The 18976-nt window shown below is 45.8% G+C and overlaps 1 protein-coding gene across 3 annotated transcripts in view; it reads right to left on the bottom strand.

The window, feature by feature from the left end:
• The window catches only part of RNF31 (ring finger protein 31), a 129373-nt gene that overhangs the window by 15491 nt on the left and 94906 nt on the right, over positions 1-18976 (bottom strand). For all 3 annotated transcript variants that reach the window (XM_082269225.1, XM_082269223.1, XM_082269224.1), the window contains exons 15-18: positions 15652-15741; positions 11868-11982; positions 11654-11772; positions 3819-3932 (exon numbers count right to left, since the gene is read on the bottom strand). In XM_082269225.1, the coding sequence (XP_082125351.1) occupies positions 3819-3932; positions 11654-11772; positions 11868-11982; positions 15652-15741 (438 nt within the window). The remainder of the gene's footprint in view (positions 1-3818; positions 3933-11653; positions 11773-11867; positions 11983-15651; positions 15742-18976) is intronic.

Genomic DNA, 18976 nt, shown 5'->3' with positions numbered 1-18976 from the left:
ATCTGATTGTCCAGAGACTGCGGAGTCTTGTCCCATTTGGTCAGAATCTCCCTTTATGTGCAAATGGAACAGCCTTGAAGGTAGATACCCTCAGGCCCAGCACCCGCATGCAAGTCCGGAGGGATTATTATTTGTTAGACAGCAGGAGGCAAATTGCAGTGTGCAAATTCTGGAGTTTGTCCAGAGGAAGGAGCACTCTGGCTACGGCCGAGTCCAGCTTCGTGGACGGAACCAGGACAGACTTCTGAAGATTCAGAATCCAGCTGAAACTCTCACAGAGTTCGTACCGTAATCTACCGGAGACTTAGTCAGAAGATCGTCCAAGTAGCCCAGTACCACGATCCCCTATTGGTGTAGCAAGGCTAGCACCAGAGCCAACACTTTTGTGAAGACAAGAGGAGTGGAGGCGAGACAAAAGGGTAACGCCACAAACTCATAATGCTCCTCTCCCACAGCAAAGCGGAGAAAATGCTGGCAACTGGCACATATTTTAATGTGAAGATATGCATCCTTGAGATCTATAGGAGGTGAGGAAATCCCCCTGATGCAGGGATGCCACCACCGTTCGAATAGACTCCATTCTGAATTTCTGTACCCGCACAAAGCAGTTCAGCGCCTTGAGGTCCAGGATTGGACAGACTCTGCCTTCCTTCCTGGGGACTGTGAACAGGTTTGGGTAAAAACCCGGAAAATGTTTTCCGAAGTCAGAACCAAGACGATCACCCCTTGAAGGAAAAGGTCTTGTACCTCCCCAAATCGACACTGAAACCGGTCTGCGGACAGGCGCAGGTTGGAAGGAAAAAATCTTGCCGGGGGACAAGAGCGTAACTCGATCTTGTAACCGGACTGAATGACTTTGTGGACCCACTTGGAACCGGAAACCGGCGAAGATGCCCCCCACCCTCGATACAGGCAAGGACGTACCTTCATGCAGAAGGAGCCTTGTCTGAGGGCTTTTAGAAATCCGCTCTCGCGGTGGATCCTTCAGAGGAGGCCCTGAAAAAGCTTTGAGCCCTTGTTAGTCGACCATGAAGGACGAAAAAACTTCCTATGAACCCAGAAGGAAGGTCCATGTCTACAACAAGGTTCCTTGCTCTTAGTAGCCTGCGGAAGAAAGGTACTCTTTCCCCCCTGTGAGACCTTTAATGATGTCATCCAGGGTAGCTCCAAACAGGCGATGGCCTTGAAAAGAAAGATCAGTCAAGGCCTTTTTAGAAGTCTGGTTCGCAGACCAGCATTTGAGCCAAAAGACACGCCGAAGGACCACCGCCAAAACAGAGAGCAAGCCATCAGGGGAGACGCATCCAAAGAGGCATCACAGATAAACTGCAGCCCCTGGACCAGCTGGAGGCAGGAGGGAGTTATTCACTCTCCAGGCCACAGCATAGGAGCTTAGCCCACTCAGTCAGACTTTGCGACTCTAGGGCAATGGTAAACACCGGCCTCATTGCCGAACCAGCTAAGGTATACATAAACGTGGGCCACGGCCTCCGCCTTCTGGTCAGCCGGATCCTTAAAGGCCGGAGACGCTTCCACTGGAATCATGGTTGCCTTGGTTAATCTGGAAACCGGAGGGTCCACCACCAGTGGCACAGTCCACTTCTTAAGAAGGGATTCCTCATAAGGGTAACACCTAGTAAAGTGCTTAGGAACCCCACGGGGACGCTTTGGTCGCCCCCACTCTTTAATAACAATTCTGTAAAAATAGGCAGGGAAAGGAAACACCTTTGCCGCTCTAGATGGCTTGTGAGTGCAAAAGGTTCCTGCTCCTCTGTTTCAGCTTCAGCTGCGTCCTACATCTTCAAGGTCTCACGCACAAATACAATCAGTGCATCTTCCAGCTCTACCAGCATTGTCGCAGACGTGGAGGAATCATTCTCACTCTCAGAGGATTCCAGGCACGTGGTCGTAGACCCAGCAGGGTGACCCACGTCCGCGGTAGCCGAATCAGATTCAGGAAATAAAGAGACTGATAAGGCAGGGGGCGCTTTCTGCTAGCCTGAAGCCCACAAGTCACCTCCACCCAGGACACAAAGGACTCCAGGACCGCCTTCAGTGCATGGATGGATGGTTGGGACCCGGAGGGCCCCGCAGCCTCAGAGAGGGGATCAGGTGGGGAAACATGCTCCAAAGACTCAATGAATCACCAGGGAGACCCCACAAAATGTGGAACACACTGCTAAGGGACAAACCCCACACCGCGTTGGCAGCACCACCTGGTCGCCAAGCACAAGGCACAGAGTGCTCCTTAGCAGAGAGGGAGAGGACCCCACCAGACTCACCACCCGCCGACACAGGCACCTGCAATCAACGGGAGAATCTGCACTACACGTGCGGCGATCTGGAAGCTAAACGATCCAGAAGTCCGCACCAGGGGATAAGGAGGGGCTCCCACCACCGAAATCGCCGCCCACGGGGCTCCACTGTCGTGGCCACCGCTATTTGCTATGCAAACCACAAGAAAATAGCCAGCAGACTACACAAACATGGCTGTCGTGTATAGGAATACACAAGGCTACAACAAAATGGCGGCGCCACAAGGCCTACAGGGGTCCAGCTATCGGGAGACAAAGCCTCAGGACAGGCCCAGGCAGGACAGGGGGTCCTGGCAGGAGCCCCCACCAGGTACAATCTCCCCTCCCTCCCGCCATTCAATCGTCCAGTCGCCGGCAGCACACACCCCCAATGCCATTAAAGCCCTGCCCCAATCCCAGGAAAGTGGCCAGACCACACCAAAAAAATACATCCCCAGTGTATGAGGGGAGGGCAGGATGAGGAACTTGGCAGGGGGGGGGGGGGGTGCTTGCAGGAAGGAGGAGAATCTGGGGGTCCGACTGTCCCAAGGAGGGGCCCGTGTCCACCCCAAAACCCTACGGGGGGGAGACAGCTACTCACCATACCAGGAACCAGGTGGGCACCGCTACAGACAGATCCTCCTCCATCGAAATGGGGGGGCTGTCGGCCAGGAGGAATGCTGCGACTCAGGCCAAGGCCAGGTCATATGCGACATTGCGAGGCGTTTAACTCACAGGGCCAGCCCCGTCCAGTGGGGCTATGTCATGGCTGACCTAACGCAGAGCTGAGGCCTGCGTGCGCTCGCTGGCCAGACTGGGGTGACCACTGGATCTAGATTATCCAGCCCGTCGCCCAATCCGCCAGGTGATAGTAGATCTCACAGGTAAAATCCAGGGAGGAAAACAATTTTCTTTTTAAAAATTTTTGCCAGGAACAAAGATCCCAGCAAGGAACTAGGTCATTACTCCTGACAGGCAGAAAAAAAGCTGAGTGACTATAGTAGGGAGAGGGAGTATAACCCCTGGGACTGCCCATGGGTGTAGCCAGAAGTTTATTTCTGCCTAGTGTCCTACTCCTGTAGGGGGCAGCATAACCCAATGACAGGAGTGGTGTCTGTCAATGAATAAAAGAGAAAACAGAGCTCTATCTGTGTGCTGAAAATACAACGTACTTAATATTTCATATTTACACAATACATTCACTACAGGGTTGAAACAGGAAAAAGCAAAACCTGCAGAAAGGAGGCGATATACTTATATTTACGGAATTCTGTGTCTTAAAACACAGTCACGATGATGCTCCCTGGCTACTGCAAGTGTTCAACCGGCTAAAGGGTTCTAAAGACCTTTTCACACCATATGTGATGGGCTCAGCTGTGCAGTCTTGCCCAACACAGTCCCAGTGCATAGACAAGGCAGTTTGCAGCCATGCCTCCTATGAGTTCAGTTCATTCCACTGCAGTGGGGTTTGATTAAGAATTGTTTAACAAAAAGTGTAAAACAGAAAAAGAAAGGTCTACTCACTGTAAGAAGTCTCTGTAGACGAGGCACCTCCCAGTCTCGCAGATAGAATAAGCAGTTTCTGGGATGATGGGCATGAAGAGACATTCTCACAGTGCAGGACTGGACTGTGCATTTCTGTGGGACAAAAGAAAGTCATGAATTTTTAAGCACTGGTTAAAATGGCATCACCTAAATTCCTGTATCCAAAAATCCTATTTATAGCTCATAGGGTACAAAAAAAAAAATCAAGTGCAAGTGATACATGCAGAGAAACAAATAATGTTAAATACAAGAATAACTCAATTTTAGTTGCCGACTAGCTTTCAAAGTTTTTTTCTTCTAAGAAATAAGTTGACGTTTATGTAAACCCTAACAATGGACTTCTCTTATTTCTCCCTTGTGTCTGTTAAATATACCATTGAAAGCTCTTGGTTATACCTGTAATAAAAAAAAATAATAATAAAAAAGTGATCCTGGCAGAAATTCAGTGAGGCAATAACTACGAAGCGATAATCTTTATTTTCCAAAATTAATCCATGCACACTACTCATAGGTCCTGTATTCTATTTTTCAATAAATCATTTCTTATTGTGTTTTTCTGCCACCTTATAATGTCCTCCTTGAGCTCTGAAAACCTCTACATTGCCCCTTCACTTCAATTTGTTTAGAATAAGCAGTGAACATTAGTTGTGGTCACTGCTTTATGCACACGACAAATCCCATAGTCCACAGTCCCTAATCTATCACGGGAGTGAGATAGAGAGGGTGGCTACATTCCTACAAACAGTGGGGACATGGAGAACGAATGTAGTCACTCTAATAGGAAGCTGGAGCGCAGCAACAACAACCAAAAAAAAAAAAAAAAGGAATTTGGAGATTTGTAAAAAAGGCTGAGAACAAGTTTTTTTCTTCGGTATTGATAGAATTTCCCTTACTAAACCAGAGTTTAATGTCACTTTAAACATTTATCAGCCCTGCCTTGTTCACATTTCTGGAATATGGAACACCTCCCTATTTTAACCACCTCCCTACCGGCCACTGTATATATACCTCCTGCGTTTAAACCTATATACCGGTGTTATGGCAGCAGATAGCTGCCATAACCCTGGTATTTTTTTTAAACTGCAGGCGATCGGCTTTCTGATAAGGGTGGTCCCAGTGGCGGATTCGCCGTGGGATCACCCTTCCGGGATGGCAGAAGAGGTGCCCCCCCCTCCCGCCGCGTCCCGGTCCTTTTCCCCGCTTATCGGACCCGCCGGCAGTGGGGAAAACGATCGGGTCCCGGATTCTCACAGACAGGATGTCGAGTGAGGGCAAGCTTGCCCTCACTCGACTCTATGGCCTTGGAGGACCGGAGCTACGGCAATCATCGTTGCCTAGCAACCGGCTTAAAAGGTCCCCCTTTTCTTTTTTTCAATCTTTAAGTGTACTTGTGAGATCTGAGGACTTTTTGACCCCAGATCTCACAAAAAAGAGGTCCTGTCCTGCCTATTTCTATTACAAAGAATGTTTACATTCCTTGTAATAGAAATAAAAATTATCAATATTTTTTTTTTTAAAAAATGGTGTAAAAATAAAAAATAATATAAATAATATAAATAGTAAAAAAAAAAAAAAAAAAAAAAATTAAAGCGTCCTGTCCCCGTTAGCTCGCGCACAGAAGCGAATGCATACGGAAACCCTGCCCACATATGTAAACGGTGTTCAAACCACACATGTAAGGTATCACCGCGATCGATAGAGCAATAATTTGAGCCCTAGACCTCCTCTGTAACTCTAAGATGGCAACCTGTAGAAATTTTTAAAGTGTCGTCTATGGAGATTTTCAAGTACCAAATTTTGTTGCCATTCCGTGAGCAATTTTGAAGCATGACATGTTGGGTATCTATTTACTCGGCGTAACATTATCTTTCACATTATGGAAAAAAATTGGGCTAACTTTACTGGTTTCTTATTTTTTAATTCAAAAAAGTGCATTTTTTCCCAAAAAATTGCGCTTGGAAGACCGCTGCGCAAATACGGTGTGATAAAAAATATTGCAATAATCTCCATTTTATTCTCTGGGGTCTCTGCTAAAAAAAATATATATATAGAATGTTTGGGGGTCCTAAGTAGTTTTCTAGCAAAAACAACTGATTTTAGCTTGTAAACACCAAATGTCAAAAATAGGTCAAGTAGGCAAGTGGTTAAATAGATAGCTGCTGTATGTCCTGTCTTAGGGTGACAACATTGCATGTTCATTCATAGACACATTACAGTAAGTGAGCGTTGACAACCTAGGGTCAGGAAATGTGTTGCTAGCAGGATTACTAGGTGAAAAAAAAGCCTGAAAAAAAATGGGACTTTTAACTTACCGTAAAATCCATTTCTCTGAGGTAATCCTCCTGCCAATGTTCCACTTTGGGAAAGTGAACCGCAGGGAGGGCTAAAACAAAACATTCTGTCCACCTGAGAATGCCGGCTACCTCCAGAGCCACCAGGACACTTATTGTGCCCACTAGGAGATTGACATAAGCCACAACGGTGGCGTTGTCTGATTGAATGAGATCTGGACAGCCTTGTAGACGATCCACTCAATGTTCCCGGCACAGCCTGATCGCGCGTAACTCAGGACATTGAGCGGTAGTCTGAATTCTTCCAGGGTCCAGACCCCCTGAGCAGAACTTCTGCCAAATTCTGGTGACCACTGCCAATACAAAGGTAGGAAGGATTTTGCCCTGCCAGAGCGCCGGGAAGCTAAGCCACCAAATCAGGGACTCTCTTGTATCCCGGCTCAGCTGGATTTGATTGACCAGAGATTGCGGATTCTCGACCCATGTGATGAGATTCTCCCGTTGCAGGGACCCCGCATGGAACTGCGCAAACCGGACCCCCTCGATGGTTGACAGCATCAGGCCCAGTACCCGAATACAAGTCCGCAAGGACGACTATCTGCTGGTCAGCAGGAGACGAACTGCATCCTGCAGTGTCTGAAGTTTGTCCGGAGGAAGAATGTGTTATAAATACACTAGGCACTTTATATATTATACACTGGCACTTTATAAGGTTTGGTGCACTTAGCAGCTGGAACTGCATGACATTACACAGGTTTTAATTTTCAAGCATTTATTTGGTTCAATAATGTATCAATTGATACTCACACACTTCATCTGAATTTTTAATATCTGCACATCTGGCATTTTATGGTTATATCATTTTCTATATCACTGGGATACACAGTGCATCAGAAATATACACTTTATAGTGTGTATTAGGAATATAACACTCCCCCTAGTGTTATAACAAGGCATTAACTCTTATAATTATGTTATAACTCTGGTTAAGGTCGACTCCAGAGTCAGCCCCAGATAGTCTAGTTTCGTAGAAGGGACCAAGGCTGACTTCCGAAGATTCAGGATCCAGCCGAACTCCTTCAGAGTTTATATGGGGAACTTCAGGTTTTCCGCCAGTGCAGCAGAAGACTCTGCTCGCAGGAGACGACCATATAAATAGATCAGGACTGCGATCCCCCGCTGGCGTAACAATGCCAGAACCGGGGCCAACACCGTAGTGAAGACCCGGGGAGCAGAGGCGAGACCAAATGGTAATGACCTAAACTGATAGTGTTCCTCTCCCACTGCAAAGCTGGGGAAGCGCTGGTGACCAACACATATTGGAATGTTAAGGTAGGCATATTTGATCTATGGAGGCAAAAAAATCCACGGTGCGAATGGACTCCATCCTGAACTTCTGCACCTGCAAAAAGCAGTTCAGCGCCTTGAGGTCCAGGATTGGACGCACCTTGCTTTCCTTCCTCAGAACTGTTAACAGGTTGAGTAAAAACCCCTGAACAAGGTTCCGCAATCAGAACCGGGACAATCACCCCTTAAAGCAAAGATCTTGCACTGCCCCAAAGAGGGCCTGTAAGCAGACTGGGGACAGTTGCACGTTGGAAGGAAAGAACCTTTCTGGAGGACGAGCACTAAACTCGATCTTGTCATGTCATGTACCATGGAAGTCCACAGGTCCGGGAACCAGCGAAGACCTCCCCCCACCCCAGATACGGGTGGGGGCGGATCTTCATTCTGAAGAAGCCTTGTCTGTGGGTCTGGAGAAGCCCGCTCTCGACTTGCCAGACTAATTTTGCTTGGATCCATCAGGAAAAGAAGGGCCCACGTCTGCGACCCAGGGGGTGACCAACCATACAGACCTCGCAATAGTGGTGATGGGTAGGATGGGGGGGGTGCCAGGAAGGAGGAGAACCTGGGGATCCAACCTTCCCCTGGAGGGGCCCGCATCCACCCCAAAACCCTCCAGGGGAAGAGGGGGGTCAGCTACTCACCATATCAGGAACCAGGAGGGCACCGCTCCAAACAGATCCTTCTCTCCATCAAAATGGGGGCTGTCAGCCAGGAGGAACACTGTCACTCAGGCCGAGGCCAGATCGTATGCGACCTCGCGAGACATTAAACTCGCAGGGCCAGCCCCGTCTAGTGGGGCTATGTCGCGGCCAACCTAGCGCGGAGCTGAGGCCTGCGCACGCTCACTGGGCAGACTGGGGTGACCACTGGATCTAGATTATCCAGCCCATCGCCCAGTCCGGCAGTTGATCGTAAATCTCACAGGAAAAATCCAGGAGGCAAAAAAATTGCCATCTAAAAAAAATTTTTTTGCCAGGACCAAATATCCCAGCAAGGAACTAGGTCCTTACTCCTGACTGGGCAGAAAAAAACTGAGTGGCTATAGCAGAGAGAGAGAGTATACCCACTGGGACTGCCCATGGGAGTAGCCAGAATTTTTTTCTGCCTAGTGTCCTACTCCTGTAGGAGGCAGTATAACCCAATGGTTAAGAATACCAGAAGCTGGGTCTGTCAATGAATGAAAGAGAAAAGATAAAATAATGCAGCCACTATACATTATGTCCAGTTATGCCTCCTAGCCACAGGTAAAACAACGCCAAATAATTCAAGCTTGGTCAAGAATACAACACACCCTTAAACCAGCCATAAATGGATTGAAATTTGGCTAGTTCAGTAGGAACCGGCCAAATTATGATCCACGCATGGGCAGGCTGGTTGTATTAAAAGTCGCCAGCAGTGATCATTGTCTTCTGCTAGTGGGGAAGGCTCTCTATTCTCCCCACTGGCAAAAACACTATAGCCCTGCGTGAGGGATTCCCCTCCCTATCAACACCAACTGCGTTGATCCTGGAATTAAGCAATTTTCTTTCCGTCAACCATGGGCATTGCATAATGTATGGCCTGCCTTAGCCTGCTGATGGGATAACAAAAGGAGAAACAGCATATTGATAAGTCATCACTCTACTCTATCTTACTGTTCACTACATGTGCATTTGGCAGAACCCAAAAGGCTACTAGTTATGCTATGCAGGACAGGAGGCTGATTTTAACAGAAGTTGAGGCACCAATATTAGTGCATATAGAAAAAATGAAAATAAGTTTACCTACAACAGTGTAAGGCATACATAACTATAGTAGTTGGTGTTTTACATGCCTGAAATTCAGTTTTAAAACATGCATTGTGCGGTCATGCTGTCGCATTCTTGACTAAAATTATAATACTGTATTATATGACAAGACTACTTGACTAGTACTCTCATTTAAAAGGAAGGGTCTAAGTGTAAAGAAAAAAAAATTTAGGCCACAGTACCATGCGCCTGCCCACAAACATATCAGTAGCTGATAAACTGCTGCCTATGCTGTCTACAAGGATTTCAGGGCCTGTTTACACCAGGTGTGTTGGGATACAATTTGTCTCGTTTACAAATGGGTAAGGTCAGTTCAGATCACCAACTGCTGCATGCTGTACTTTTAGTCAATACAGAATATTGCAATGCAGTACACCTCATTGCACCACTGAATAGAACTGAATTAAAGGTGCTGTTTTTAGCTCCCCAGCACAGTAATGAAACATCACATACCAACAGCTGCTTTATAACACAGGTACTGGTATGAACCAGATGCTAGGCTGTGGTCACCTCCCTTGGGTGACAACTAAGGCCTATAAAGTTAGCCATATATGTACAGATTTCTCCATCCACATTAAACAGCGTAGATGAAGAATGTCCCCTGCCAGCTTTTGTATTCAGACAGCAGGTAATAGCTGTCTGAATACCTGGACAGTGACTGCATTTGAATATTCAGTTGAATTTTATTCAAACTGAGTGGTGTCAGCTGATTCAGCAGGAATTTGGCAACATTTGAGCAGTGCATGGCAAACCCATCTAATGAGTGTATGTGGGAGAAGATACAGATGCCTCTGGCAATAGTTGTAGAGTTCCCATGTATTAACATTACATGGTCGCGCAAATCTCCCAAATTACTCTGCTCCATGTAACAACGTACGCTTCGCTGTGGGTGCTCTTGGAGCTTCCCAAATGCATGTCAATTTCAGTGTCTGCCCTTTTGTGGCTCCCCAAAGGACTCATCCTCCCTCCTTCCGTAAGTCCCTTTATTCTACATAGCTTGCGACTCTTGGACGCTGTCTATTACTCAGGCAACTTTATGTCCCCTTTCTTACCTCTTCTCAACATCCCTTTATTTCCACCATGTCTCAAACAACCAGGAGCATTCTCATGGTGGTCATCTCATGGCTTCATGGAGGTCTGCCCTTTCCTTCTTGGCCCTCAATCCAGGAAGGGCGCTGCCTGTGTTTTTTTCTTTATGCCCAACTCTGCCACTGGGTGTCCACCCTCAGACATAATTCCAATTATCCCTTTCATAAAACTGCCTTTGAACATACCTGCTTGCACTCTATTGGCTCCCTGGGCACCATCTCAATGATTTACTTCTCCCTAAATGCTATTGACTCCCCCACTTCCACCTTTCAAAAATTCCAGTGGGAACGAAATATAACAACCACTATTGAATGAGAACCGAAGTAAGGCTAGGTCTTCCATTGCAAATTGTTCTTTTACCACTGCTACCTTAGAGGCAGCATACAAGGTCCTCTTTAGATAGTATTGGGTCCTGGCCCGTATAGCAAATTGGAACCCATCAAACAGCAATAGGTGCTTTAGGGGCTGCAGCCAACATGGGGATGTAGTTCATATCTGGTGGTCCTGCCCATGTTTAACAGGGTTCTGGTCCGGGGATTTAGACTCCTTTACACCTTATTTCATGTGCCCATCTGCAAGGATGTGAAGCTTGCCCTACTACATTGCCCAATCCAGGGCCTATTCTCGTACCAACAAAAGCTTGCAACCTGTTTATTGCCACCAATCCTGACATTGCTAGGCCCTGGAAGAAACCCTCTGTCAAGTTTTCTGAGGTGAGCAGCAGTTTGACCAGCCTTATGGTTAATAAAAGGATAACTGGTATTTTACATGTTTTCCATGCCAAATTTATTAAAGTGTGGGCACCTTGGTGGTCGTATGCTCTCCCACCCTGCATCCAACCAGGCTGGGCAACCTAGAATTGACTATCTATACCCAAACCTGCGGCAATCCTACCTGACCCCCCCCCCCGCTTTTTTTTTTTTAACTTTTCTCTTTTGGCAATCGGTTTTTGCCTGCCCTCACTTGGTCTCTCCCCGGTATGCCCCTAGGTCCCGAACTTAGGTCATTCACAGCTCACACTGCAGGGTCAACCTGCTGATATTTTATAATTCAAATTTGCCATGTTGTATGTGATCCTACCTATGTTTCCACTTTATGCTCTTTCGTTATGATCCCCTGCTCGGATGACAAGTTGTTTTGTCATTCTCAAATTCATCAATAAAAAAATTGTTAAAAAATAAAAAAATGCAATGTACCAGAAATGCTAATAAACATCATGGAGTCTAGGCCTACTTTCAAAGTAACCATTTACTGATAAAAACAGCAAGTTACATATTACATCATTAAAATAATTACTCACATTTTTGAGGTGAAATGTATTGTAGCATCCACTGCAGAACTGATGCCGACACTGAGAACAAATAAAGTGCATGCAACCACCTCGTGCAAGGGCATAGGAAAATTTGCAGTGTGGGCATGCTGGAAAAAAAAAAACAAAACATAGGCAATATTTAAAGCTACTAAAAGATACCAGCCACGATGAGGATGGGGTAATAATTGTATAATCTACTCACTGATTCCATTTTCCTGCAGGTATACAGCCAAGCCTTGTGCCTGATATTCAGCGTCATTTTCTCTCTTCCAGTTCTGGAAATCTTCACAACTCAGATTTCGGTGCTGCTCCTCCCACTACAAAGAGTTAGGTAATAAAGGACAAATGAAAAATAAGGAAAATTAGTGAACTGAAGTCAGGTTAAAAAGAGCAGTAGACATAAAAAAGGTACAACGTTTACAGGGGCAAGGCAGCTAAATAAAGACACACAGGAGCTTAAAAACATACTGGTGATAAAACGCTCTAAAAGGACTTTAAATGTGTAAAATTACCTTATGAAAATTACTTTATACACTCTTTGAAGATTGATTCACTAGCGCTTTGGGGACCACGATGCTGCAATACCCACACTCTAAGCCTAACTATAGTTCTTATTCCTGCCTGTGATCCCCTTGGGGGGATTTACCCCTTAATTCCTGTTCCTGCAACACCAGAACAAGAAATGGGGAAAGTGGTTGTTACTTGAACAACAGAGAACAATAAAAAACATAATTGCCAGTATTTTCCTCACTCTACTAACAAAAGCAGCAAAACCAGATTGATCACTAGACTTTTGTCAACTGCAGTTAAAGTTTATGTTATCCCTAAACAATAAACGTCTCTTCTTTGCCAAATTTGGTCTGTTGACTATACCATGGAAAGTTTTTGTAATATCTGTTCCATAAGCCGACTTGGTTAGAAATCTTGTGAACTGATAATTTCCTGTGCTCTCTGCCTGTACACCAGGGAAAAGTGGAGTATACATAGTTACTTAGTTACATAGTAGTTGAGGTTGAATAAAGACAATAGTCCATCCAGTTCAACCTGTGCATGAACAGATTAAAAATGTTGTGCTTGCAAGTCTTTTGAATCTTTAATACAAGAACAATGCTTTCTTTTCTGATGATGTATTGGAAAAGGTAAAACAATGGCTGACAGAAGATTTTCAACAGGAGGGGCAGGAGGTTCCTGCCAAAAAGACAAGTCCAGATCACTATTTTGATAATATGAAAGAGCAGCATGCTGCAAAAACAGAAAAATGTCCAAAAATATGTCAACGAACAGAAGAGAATCTTCTTCATCATGGTCGAATTGATCAGGAAATTTTCAGTGTTTTATTGGAGTCTCATGCGGAGGCTGGATGATGAACTTCATCTCTATGTGAAGGAACCAGAAATTGACAGAAGAAGTGATCCTCTTCAGTGGTGGAAAGAAAATGAGGCAAGCTACAAAAAAACTTGCTTCCCATGCTAGAAGATACCTCTCTCTCTCCTCCTGAGCATGTTTATGAAGTGGCAGCATTATATCAACAAAACAGAAGCCCTTTAACAGGTGACCATGGACATGCTGAAATGTTCTGCTTTCTGCAGTATAATATTGTTCTACTTAACTGGGAGTATTGAAAAGAATAGTGTGCACTCAAATCCACTGTCTAGCTGTTGCCTAGCTTTTTTTCTGGCACTTTTGCACTGACTGCAGTAGTTGCAGTGAGTGTCCTACTGCAGAGGTAGTCCACCGACTCCAATCCAAGGTTTAGCTGTTGTCTAGATTTTTTCTTGCATGTTTAGCACTGACTGCAGTAGTTGCAGTGAGTGCCATACTGCAGAGGTAAACCACTGACTCCAATCCACTGTGTAGCTGTTGCCTAGCTTTTTTTTTTTTTTTTAGCAGTTTTGCACTGACTGCAGTAGTTGCAGTAAGTGCTCTACTGCAGAGGTAGTCCACTGACTCCAATCCAATGTCTAGCTGTTGCTTAGCTTTTTTCTAGCAGTTTTGCACTGACTGTAGTAGTTGCAGTGAGTGCCCTACTGCAGCGGTAGTCCACTGACTCCAGTCCAATCCACTGTGTAGCCGTTTTGCCTAGCTTTTTTTCAAGCAGTTTTGCACTGACTGCAGTAGTTGCAGTGAGTGCCATACTGCAATGGTAGTTCACTGACTCCAATCCAATCCTCTGTGTAGCTGTTGTGTTGCCTAGCTTTTTTTCTAGCAGTTTTGCATTGACTGTACTGCAGTAGTGATTTAACATTTTTGCAGTGACTGAGTGCACTACTGCAGCAGTTTATTATGCATTAATGCACAATAAGAATGATGTGAAACTAAATGTACCTGCAATTCAAGTTTTCCTATCAGTTTTCATGCAGTTAAGGTGTGAAGAACGAGCCCTTAAAGTTAAAATTGTTAATAAATAAAGTTTGATATGTTCAGTAACAGATTTGTGTCGAAATTTGTGTTTATTTAGCAAAATTTTAAATGTTCAAAAATATCGGCCAACATCGGCCGATACCGATATGCGATGGCCAAAGTATCAGTATCGGCAACGAAAAAACGATATCGGTCGATCACTAATACACACCCACATATACACACACACACACTTCTCCCCTCTGCAGTCTTTTATCTCCGCCCTAATCCAGCCCCCTCCAGCTCTGCAGCTATTATTGGCTTTCCTATGACTAATCCCTCCTCCCTTGCTGGTAAACTCACAAGAATGAGTGAGAGAGAGAGAGAGAGAGAGAGAGAGAGCTGTGCATGATGTCATTAGCCTAGCCCTAGGCTAATGACCAGACAAGAAAGAGGAAGTGGGCTGTATAAGGTATTTACTGGCAGAAAAAAAAATGTTTTACTATTCAAAGTTAAAACAACAAGGGCAGAAGATTTAATAGATGGAAAAAAAAAATGACTGAAGAGTACCTGCAGCATGATTACGGGGAAAAATATGTATATATTGCAGAGATGAATAAAATACATTTTTTTATTTTGACTTGATATACATTTTAAGTAATACAGCTAGGTCTCATGTCTCCCTCTGCCTCCATTATATAAATGGACAATGAAGCTTCAGCACAGTAATGAGGTCAACATTCTCCTCTCTCCTTCTGTGGGCGTTTTGCTTGTCATTATATGTAATGGACTCCTAGTATTTGACTTCTCTCTGACACAATCTGCTGATATACAGGAGATGGCCAATATCACAGTATCTGGTACCTTTACTAGTTTGAAAAATATATTTACAGTCGAAATCTAGTTTACAGATACTCCTTAACCCCATAATGCGTATCTTCTGGCTAGCATGAGGACATCATAGGTCCTTCCGCTTTTCCTTGGGTGGCCCATACTGCTGCACTTCAAGATGTCAAGGTAATGAGGGGTAAACATCATGCAGTGTAGTAATAATCTGAGCCCAGGCTGCTTGTTGATATCCCACCAGGGGCCAAGTCAATAACAGCCTGGGCTTAGGGGAAGGGGTCTAGGTAATGCTGGATATTATTTAACCTAGTAAACTTAGATTATCTAGTGTCAAATATTAATTACTGTGGTAAACAGCCATGAACTCAGGATGGATATCACACCAAAATCTGCTTTTTATTTTATCTTTCAATGGGCTATTCATTTTTTTTTTTGCTGGAGTTCTGCTTTATAAGGGCTCATTAACACTTGCAGTGATGTCCACCACCCTTCTGAAAAGTGATCCAGGGTGTGTCACATTTCAGAAGGCAGTTGGGAAGCAATAATTTACCTAGTTTTTACCATGCTGCAACTGTGTGCATAAAACAAAATTACAGGGTGTTTTCGGCAAAGTTGACTTCCGACCATGTGACCACTGTGACAGCCAATCAGCTTCCTACCCTTCCCCCACCCCTGGCATTATAATCCAGTTAAAGGGATGCTGGGGCTGGATGAGAAGGGGTTAACCAGTGAGAAAGTAGCTTGGATCTGCAACCGTAACATCCTTTTAGCCCATCTTCCTATGCATTCAGGGCACTTACTAGTCTCTTGCAGTTCCTGCAAAAACTACATTTACACTGAGGACATTTGACATCTAGTTGATCTCGTTCATAAATAAATCCAAATGAGCACTGAAATAGAAAAATAAATAAAATAGTCAGCGTTTTATTTACTTTGATCAGCACAATAACTTGGCTCTATAAAAAAAGGTTGTATAGAACAATCATTTTACTGTTATATTTAAATGGACCTAGATTTGTATATATTTCCTAGGTTAAATGGATGCATGTGTAGATATTGTGTAAGCGTAATACTTCTAGGTGTGTAATACCTCTCACAAAGTTCAAAGTACTGCCCAACAATGCATTAGGGCTCTTTGACACGGCTGCTCCAATTTTTTATTCCGCTGCGGAACTATTTTTTTTTTCACAGACACGGATGACTCTTGTCATCCGCTCTGTATGTCCACATATATCATCCCATCCGTTTGCGGATGATATACGGACATAATGTATGTCTATGGGGATTGCGGATGTCAGCGGATGACACCGCTGACATCCGATTTTGCATTCATTCCGTTTTTTAAACGGAAGAAAAATAGGGTTCTGTTCCGTTCCAAAAAATGGAACAGACCTGAAAGGACATCCGCAATCCCATTGACATGCATTATGTCCATTTTTCATCCGCAAAAAAATGGGATGAAATACGGACATACGGAGCGCCCGTGTGAAAGAGCCCTTAGTCTGTTTTCTCTGCAGGAGGGTGGAGCTTATTTTCTTTAGGCATCATCCAACGTCAGCATCTGCTCCCTGAATCAAAAGAATTTGAGCAAGTTGACAAATTCATGTAAAACCTGGTACCTGTGCAGTTCTTGGGATGTGTTCATAAATTTCTCACACAGAACCGCCCCGGTGCAGCATTACACCTTGTGACTTGGTACAAACTAAAAAGGGAACTGAGGAAATGTTTCCTCCTGCATGAAGAAGATTGGTGGCATCATCTCGGCAAAGTCAATGGTTTGGAGATTGTTTTGTAATGAGGTGGAGATTTTCTCAAATACGATACCGTCCCTGTATATGGTGGCGTGCCAGGAATTTATTTATGCAGACTTGTAAAGTTATTGAAATGTCCACATTAATAAGGACGAACCGTTCTAATAGGAGCGACTCAAGTCGCTCCGACTTAGAAAAAGGTTCCTGCACTACTTTGGGGCAACATTGGAGCGACTTGCATTGACTTCCATTATGTGAAGCCATTGCAAGCCGCGCCAAAGTCGCGGTGTACAGGCGACGGCATAACTCGCCCGAAGTCGTGTCGCCCTAGTGTGAACCGACACTAAGGATCTCAATGTTAAAAAAAAAAAAAAAAAAAAGGATCTCAATGTTTTTGTTTTTTCACAAATGTATTGATTTTTTTCTCAGCAAAAACACAAACATTTTACTGCAGATGTACTGATGTAAACATCTGATCCGCACTTACCATGTTAACCACTTGAGCTCCGGAAGGTTTTACCCCTTCATGACCAGAGCAGTTTTTGCTATTTAGCACTGCGCTACTTTAACTGGCAATTGCCCGGTCATGCAACACTGTACGCAAATTAAATTTATATAATTTTTATCACACAAAGGTCTTTCTTTTGGTCAGTGGCGGCCGGTGCATAGGAGGCGCCAGGGCGCCGCCCCCCCTAAAAAAAGAAAAAAAAAAAAAAAAAAAAAAAAAGGATTACAAAACTAGCAATAAAGTTTGAAAAAAAAAAATTGCGTTCGCCGCCCGATGTGGAGTGGGTGGGGGGGTGGGGTTACCACCCAGAAGAGGCGCCGATTGGCTGCCTTTTGGGGGGCGTGGGGGCGTAACCTGGGCGCAAGGCAGATTGTTTGGAAACCCCCACTTCGTGGATTCCTGGCTGTGATTGGTCCAGCCTCCAGCCTGGACCAATCACAGCATCCAGGACATCCGACGCTGACCCCGCTGACGTCACTCGCAGCAGTGGACCGGACCCGGACGGACGATGGAGTCGGGTGGACACCGGACGGGAGTGACGGCGGCACCGGAGAGGAGACCAGACCACCAGCATCTGATCCAGACGACCGGACCGGTCACCTCACCAGGCCGCAGCTCGAGGAGCGGAGGTCATCTGCTGGAAGAAGACATCACCACCGGTAAGTGAGTCCTCGTGGTCCTCCTGTCCTGTCAGTCCTCCATGACCATCCATCCATCCAGCCTTTCCACCGCCATCCCCCTCTGCTCTGCCTCATCCCATGACCATCCATCCATCCTTTCCACCGCCATCCCCCTCTGCTCTGCCTCATCCCATGACCATCCATCCATCCATCCAGCCTTTCCACCGCCATCCCCCTCTGCTCTGCCTCATCCCATGACCATCCATCCATCCATCCAGCCTTTCCACCGCCATCCCCCTCTGCTCTGCCTCATCCCATGACCATCCATCCAGCCTTTCCACCGCCATCCCCCTCTGCTCTGCCTTATCCCATGACCATCCATTCATCCAGCCTTTCCACCGCCATCCCTCTCTGCTCTGCCTCATCCCATGACCATCCATCCATCCAGCCTTTTCACCGCCGTCCCCCTCTGCTCTGCCTCATCCCATGACCATCCATCCATCCAGCCTTTCCACCGCCATCCCCCTCTGCTCTGCCTCATCCCATGACCATCCATCCATCCAGCCTTTCCACCGCCATCCCCCTCTGCTCTGCCTCATCCCATGATCATCCAACCATCCAGCCTTTCCACTGCCATCCCCCTCTGCTCTGCCTCATCCCATGACCATCCCTCCCACTGCCATCCCTCTCTGCCTCATGCCCTCATCCCTCCCACCGCCATCCCTCTGCCTGATCCCATCTCTCCCACCGCCATCCCTCTGCCTGATCCCATCTCTCTCACCTCCATCCCTCTGCCTGATCTCATCCCGCCCACCGCCTGATCCAATCTCTCCCACCTCCATCCCTCTGCCTGATCCCATCTCTCCCACCTCCATCCCTCTGCCTGATCCCATCTCTCCCACCTCCATCCCTCTGCCTGATCCCATCTCTCCCACCTCCATCCCTCTGCCTGATCCCATCTCTCCCACCTCCATCCCTCTGCCTGATCCCATCTCTCCCACTGCCATACCTCTGCAGGGGGCATGTACGCTTGTCACTGCATTGAAAGGGGGCCTGTACGCTGGTCACTACATTGAAAGGGGGCATGTACGCTGGTCACTACATTGAAAGGGGGCATGTACGCTGGTCACTACATTGAAAGGGGGCATGTACGCTGGTCACTACATTGAAAGGGGGCATGTATGCTGGTCACTACATTGAAAGGGGGCATGTACGCTGGTCACTACATTGAAAGGGGGCCTGTATA

The sequence above is a fragment of the Pelophylax lessonae genome, assembly GCF_965119305.1.
Source record: "Pelophylax lessonae genome assembly, chromosome: 1".
Taxonomy (NCBI): domain Eukaryota; kingdom Metazoa; phylum Chordata; class Amphibia; order Anura; family Ranidae; genus Pelophylax; species Pelophylax lessonae.
Note: the sequence above shows the minus strand (reverse complement) of the source record. Positions and strands in the feature narration are given on the sequence as shown.